The sequence below is a fragment of the Camelus bactrianus genome, chromosome 2, assembly GCF_048773025.1.
Source record: "Camelus bactrianus isolate YW-2024 breed Bactrian camel chromosome 2, ASM4877302v1, whole genome shotgun sequence".
NCBI classification, from domain to species: domain Eukaryota; kingdom Metazoa; phylum Chordata; class Mammalia; order Artiodactyla; family Camelidae; genus Camelus; species Camelus bactrianus.
In genome coordinates, this window is record NC_133540.1 from 92657527 (window position 1) to 92664584 (window position 7058).

The window sequence follows — 7058 nt, forward strand, 5'->3', positions numbered from 1 at the left end:
ATTCTTCCAACAAAAATTCATAAGCTCACTTAAGAAATAAACTAAGGCAGAAAGCTTAAGTATCTTACTCTAGGTTACATACTCTAGCTAGTGATAGAATTAACTCTTACAGGTCTCTTGATTATAAATCAATTAGTGGCCACACCTGAAAAAATACTTACTGCTGGTGTAGAGGATTTTTGCTAGGGTCATTTCCAGTATGGCCCCACGGCTTCCTTCACCAATCATGTGCAGCTTTGAGATTTAAAAAATAAAGCGGGGAGGAGAAAAGTAAATTTGCATATAACACCCACATAAAACAAGCATATATTCGATAAAATGAAGAAGCAATCTTTGCTTTACAAATAAAGCATTTTAGTTATGGCAACTAGGGTACATATACATTAATTCACTGGTATTTTAAGTTAATGAGGTTGTCCCCAGGACAACATTCTTACATCTGAAATTCATAAGCACTATTATAAAATTGGACATATACACATATACTCACTCTTCAAGAAACACCTGGCACAAAAATGAATTTAAGATTACCAAGCATGAAATTTCTTCATCTGTATTGTCTATATATTAAAATAAATGACTTATTCTCATAAAGGTACTAAGCAGGTCCATGTAATAATAAATACATTAGTATAACAAAAATGTTGATAAATTATAAAAGTAGCAACCAACCTCATCTACAACAACCAGACCCAGATTGCTAATCCTTCCGGTTTCAATCAAAGAATTCACCAGACTATGTCCTTTTTCAATAGTGGCAATATATAGTGATTTCTTTTCCCTTCTTTTAATTGGAGGAAATTTTCCTTTGCTTCCAGCATATTCTTCAACAAAGAAACCCAGTTCTATACCAAAACTTGACAAACCTGAAACCTAAAATATTAGTTAAAACAAACAAAAGAAATCAGACAAATAAGCACTCTAAGGGGGAGGATATAGCTCAGGTGGTAAAGTGCATGCTTCACACGCACAAGGTCCTGGGTTCAATTCTCCAATACCTCCCCTAAAAATAAATAAATAAATAAACGTAATTACCTACTCCACCCCCCTCCCCAAAAGAACTCCAGTCACTAAGTGTTCACAGGGATTTACAGAATCTAAAAAAGTGTTAAATACCAATCAATGCGAACAAAATCACAGATAAAACACATATACTAAGAAATGTCATAATTAATGTATTGATCTTTGCAAATGAACACTTCTACATAATAAATGTAAAAATAAATCTTAACTGTCTCCTCTGCTGTAAAAAAAATCAGAATAACTCATTTATTTTGATAAAATAACTGAGTTAGTTTCTGCTTGAAAAGAAGTCTAAATATATATAAAACATTTAAAATGGTGTTTAATCCATCAGTTTAGAAAAAAATAAAACTCTTTCTGAAACAGGTAATCAGTATTAGAGATTTTTGGTAAGTACTCCATACTGCTTTTGCACATCCTAAAAATATTAATTCTCCATCATTAATAAAGGTACCTCTTCTCAGGAAAAACTTGTTACATCTATGCTAGTTTTTATATCTAATGTCAAAATAACATTAGCAAATACCACTTGTTGAAAAAAAACCCACACCTTTTCTTGAACAATTGCCACATAGGGCAGGATCATTAGAACATCTTTTCGCCGGCAAAGCAGTTCTTGTAGCATTAAAATCTCAGCCACGAGGGTCTTCCCACCACTTGTTGGCAAGGAATATATTAAATTTTTTCTTTCTTGCACGGAAGTCAGTGTTAAGCAAGTATGTTGCCATTCTGTGGAATTAAAAAAAAAAGCCTTATTTTTCCCTTTCCACAATCTTAAAAAAGTTTTCTAAGAAGAAAAATCAAATTCCACCCTGTGTAGCATCTTCTCATAACGATAAATGTAATTACACATCAGTGTTAAATGTCAAAAATCCCCAGTGTGAGGTGTGCATTCTAATACTATTTCTAACTCAGGTCTGGTCAGCAGGGTGGGCAAATGGATGCCCACCCATCCGCCAGCTGCAGACTGAAGTCTGAGATTCCATAGGGCAGGCAGTACCTGCTGGACAAGAGGCTGGCACTTCAGAGGAGCTAAAGGGCAACTCAGGGATCTGTGTGAGTTCTAAGGCCTTCCTCCTATGTTCTGCAAGGAGATTTTGTGCGTTTCCCTTCCTCATTTACCCATATATCATCTTAGAGAGACACAGGGGAAGGTGGAAAAAAATGTATGAGGTTTTGTACAAACTAAGAAAGACTATTCAACGAACTCTCAGGGGGAGCTGAACTTTGAATGGCCTGAAAACCGTTTTAAACTAAGACTGTTTAAACCATGAGAGACTAGCATGGTTAACTAGGACATCTAGGGGCTCCACAGCTTAGCAAGGTAGAATTCATGAAGAGGACCACATCAGACCCAAAACATGGTGTGAAAATGAGTACAACCAGTGTGCAGGAAAAACAAACATGCAACACCAGAAGTCTTCAAAATGTGTGCCAGTATTTTACCACCAGACAAATGGGCAAAAGATATGACAAGATATTTCACAGCAGGGAGAAATGCTAATGCTAATAAACACATGAAGAAATTCTCTACTGTTACCTATTAGGTTGGCAAAATAAACAAACAAATAAAAAGGATTAAATACGAGAAAAAAGCCCCCCACAGGTAAAATCCAGAGCTGACTAGAGCCGGCACAAACAGGCACTTTTGTGTGTGGCTGATGAAAGCAGGAAGTGCTACAATCTTTTTGGAATGCAACCCTGCAGAATCAAAATAAAAGTGCCCATTGTTTTTGATCTAGCAGGATTGCTTCTAGGGCTCTTTACCTACAGAACGAAAAGCAAGGGCATACAAAGGTTACATGCAAGGTGTTCACAGCATTGTTTATATATAACAAAGAGCCACCGCGGGGGAAAAGGCTGAATGAATTAGCGCACAATCATATTATGTAATTCTTTGCAGCCTGAAATATTTCAAATGACTATGTATTTCTACTTTAAAAGTATTTCAATATTGTACAGCCCAGAGAAATATAGCCATTATTTTGCAACAACTTTAAAATGAGTATAATCTATAAAAATATTGAATCACTATGTTGTACACCTGAAACTAATATAATATTGTAAACCAACTATATTTAGGAATTTCAAAAATATTTAAATACTTAAATGTAATATTTAAAAATATTAAATATAAAAACATATATTAAAAAATACACCAGACTAGTATCACCCATTAGTTATCGAACTGCAGATGTTTGTGTGAAAATACAACTTGACCATATCCACATTTTATCCACCTCAGATTTTTAAACTATAAGTTGACCAAAATAATGAATATTTAGAAATAGCATTTATCTTCACACACTAAAAAAAAAAAAAAAATTACATTAACTTAGTTCCCAACATTTCAATAAAACACATTAAGCATGTAATTCTATGATTAAATGGCAAAAATAACAGTATTAGGTTGAAGTTCTCTAGTTAAGTGGTTCTCAATTTTCCACACATCTGCATCACTTGGAGGGCTTATTAAAGCACGTTGTCAGGTCGCAGCCTCAGAGGTTCTGACTCAGGAGATCTGGGGTGAAGCCTAAGAATGTGCATTGAAATGCACATCACAAATTTCCAGGTGATGCTGATGCTGCAGTCCAGGAACTGCACTTTGAGAAGCACTGCTTTAGCTCAATGAAAAGTGGCACACATGTTTATGCTTTAAATCAGTCATGTCGTTAAGCCAGATTTACAAGTAAAAAGAGATTTAAAAAGTTATTTACTGAAGCTCTTACTTAGAAGTGATCAATATAATTACCAACAGTCATTACCAAAACCTAACTTGGCATGTCCTCGACACAGAACATAACTGGCAAAACAACTATTATTATTATTACCCCTTTTTAATAGATCAGGAACTAAGGCTAAAAGTGCAAAACTTGTGTTTAAGTGACAAGGCCAGAATTCATAATCAGGCTGGCAACCTCCAGCAGTTAAGAACCTACCAGAGTTTACCAGGCACAGTGCTAGTTACATAAGAAAAAGATGAGTTAGAGCGAGCCCTGTCCACAGGGTACTCATTCTGGCAGGAGATGCAGATTAAAACAAAGAACAAGGTGCTAGAAGAAGAGCAGAGGGAAGAAAGTTAACATCTACTTCAAGGGCAATACACACCTTTAGCTCTTAAACTGCAAACCTCACAATTTAGAATTTGTTAGACTCTTGTAAAGTCTTATATTGTTTCCTGCAGTCCTACATCTCCAACCTGATTGTCTTCTCCCTGAGATGAGACCCCATGTTTTCATGTGGTTCATAAGATACTAACTTAGGAGTTTCAGAAGTAATTGTGAAGTGACTGGTTGGTAGGCTGCTCTTCCAGGATGGCAGCAAGCGTCCCTTCTTTGTCTAAAATGACACAATCTGAAATATATGCAAGGACCTTGGATTTTTGAAAATGTTACAAGATAAATTATTAATACTATTTCTTTCCACTTAAACCCTAACTTCAGCTGTCTTTAAAGATGTTTCATTTTAATCAATGGTATTACAAATACTGACTTCTTTCACTCAAGATACCTGAACAGTCAAAGGAATTTCAACAGCTAAGTTTTGGTAGCCAAGTAAGAGGCAGCTAAGGAAGCATAACTAAGAAAACTGAGGAGCAGCCAGACAATCACAGAAAAAACCAGGAGTAGAATGTCAAGAAGCCAAGAAATGGATATTTCAAGAAGTGTCTGTCAATTGTGTCCGGTAAGCTACTGAGAAGTCAATAAAGTTAAGAACTAAAAGCATCACTGGGTTTAGACCCTCCCCCCAGTCATTATATATTGAGAGTACAGAACACAGAGTCGGAGTGGGCTGGGAAACCGAGGTGAGGAAAAGGAGGCAGCAAGGATAACAGGTTGGAGGAGTGTGACCATGGAGGGATGGAAAGAGGCTCAACAGTAGCAGGATAGGGATGGAAGGCTGAGAGAGGACAGATGTTTCGTTTTAAGATGAGAAACATGACCACAAAAGCATCTGTTTTCTATTGATTTGCACCAATATTATGGTAATGATGGTAATTTTTTTTCATCCCAGCAAAAAACATTACCATATAATTTTTCAATTCTCTTGAACTGAACATAAAGGTCTCTCACTTTGCTGGGTAAGGAATAAAAAGGACCACGGTCATCTGATGATGACTCAATTGTTTTCTTAGCAACATTAATTTCTTCAGATAGGAGAGCCTCTTTGAGCTGTTTAGTCCTAGAAAATATTGGTGTTTGGGCCTTGGCATTTCCAGTCATGGTACTTTTTAGATGATCTTTAAGACTTTTTCTCCTATTCACATCTGAACTAGCTCTGACTTTAGAAGAGGATTCATCAATTTGCTGGGCCTGATCTATGCTATTAGTGGGCAATTCCTCATTTGCAGTCTTGTGAGAGGATGAGCTCCAATCCCTCTCTTTAGCAGATGGATCTCTAAAGTCATTTGAAGACTTGTGCAAATTTTCAAAGAATAAAACTTGTGAAGAAGGTACATCATACAGAAGATCAGCTTCAGGTTCAAGAGAGACATCTTCACGACCACTTTGGTTCTTTGTGTGCTCATCCAGTTTTAATTCAGTAAAGTTGCCTACAGTAGTTATGCTGAGCGTTTTGTGGTTAATGCTTTCTGCACAAGGATCTTCAGTGGCATGGTCTGTAGCATGCTTCCTATGTTCAGGAAGTTGCATATATTTTTGTTCCAGGTCATCAATTTGAGCTAAAAGAGAGTTTTCAGCAAAGCTATCATTGTCACCAAACATGTCCTCTTCGCTGTCAATGTTCTGGAAAGAAAACAAAACAAACAAACAAAAACTTATGCCCAATTCTAGCTTCATTAAAAGTTGTGGCCTACGGCTCTACCAGGTATATAACTATATGGTCACATATGAATCAGGCATCTAAACGTAAATCACCCTGTGAAATAAACACCATCACCCCCATTTTACAGATGAGAAAATGGAGGCCTAGAGGGGTTAAGTGACTGGCATAAACTGTACTCCTAGTGTATGGTGATGCTGGGATCCTAACCGTCAAGCTAGTGATAAATTCTGAAAATGGCAGCAAGACCAGTAGCCATCTACTGAGAAGGATGTCATCTCACTAGAAGTTTCTGATAACTGCATTACCCTTTCCCCTTCTCAAACTCCAATCTGCAGAGACTGGCCTGTAACAAAATCATGCTTGTATCACTGGACACTCCAAGGAGATTCTGTTGGCAGAAATTTGGAATTGAAAGGGCAAGTGACTTGGGATGGTCTGCTAAACAGAATAGACACAAATTTGGAGGTAGCAATATAGTGGTTAAGAACACAGGATTACCTCCAAGTGAGGATTAACAGCGATAACAAAGGCGAGGTAAGCACATGAAGGTCAGTAGACAGTTGGCCAATTGGAAGGGAACTGCCAATTTTTAATTTTTTTATTTTTATTTTTTTTTGCGTTTCAAGATCCACGCCTTCTGTAGCTGGTCTCCCATAGCTCTTTCAGTGAGCATGCGCAGGAGATCTAGGTTTGGATCATCACCCCTAAGGTGGGAAATGGAACGTGGAACTCTGGGGAATCTGAGAGGTGGTGGGGCTGTACCTCGACAGGCTGCACGTCCACAGTTTTCCGCCGCCGGTTCCCAGCCCCTATCTCGTCCTCTTCCTCCTCCTCATCGCCAGACTTGAGCTCCGCCGCGGTGGGCGCGGCAAAAACGCTCTCTAGGCTAGGACGGTTCCTTTTGTGAAAGAACACCCGCCGGCGAATGCGGGAGCCACCTTCATCCATGGCTGGGGCCGAGGGCCCTGCCCGAACCTCGTCCCCCGTGACCCAGCCGCCAGAGCCCAATGGAGGAGTTAGTGCAGCAACAGGGAGCGGGTAGCCACAGGTGGAAACCCCGCTCGCCCCTCCATCCACCTTTGGGAAAGACTACAAACCAATTGTCAGGGCTCTGGGGCCGGAAACGCAAGCACAAGCGTGGGAACCCGCTCTCTCCTCGTCCAATCTCCTGGGCCCGGCTTGCGGGAAGGTGCCGCGCAGGCGCATTGAAAATCCCACGTGCTCTTTTCTGACGTTCGCCGCGTTCGCCT

General features: G+C 38.9%; 1 protein-coding gene across 6 annotated transcripts in view; it reads right to left on the reverse strand.

The window, feature by feature from the left end:
• HELQ (helicase, POLQ like) overlaps positions 1–7010 on the reverse strand; it is a 49698-nt gene extending 42688 nt beyond the window's left edge. For 3 of the 6 annotated variants that reach the window (XR_006722950.2, XM_074346460.1, XM_045512942.2), the window contains exons 1-5: positions 6571–7010; positions 5051–5768; positions 1574–1752; positions 673–873; positions 162–234 (exon numbers count right to left, since the gene is read on the reverse strand). Coding sequence is in view for 4 of the 6 variants with exons in the window: in XM_074346460.1 (XP_074202561.1) it covers positions 162–234; positions 673–873; positions 1574–1752; positions 5051–5768; positions 6571–6756 (1357 nt within the window). In the remaining 2 variants the exon portion in view is untranslated. Of the gene's footprint in view, positions 1–161; positions 235–672; positions 874–1573; positions 1753–4131; positions 4993–5050; positions 5769–6570 lie in introns of those variants that run through there. The other 3 variants (XM_074346471.1, XM_074346480.1, XM_010950203.3) reach the window with 3 other exon arrangements.
• Positions 7011–7058: the final 48 nt, after the last annotated feature.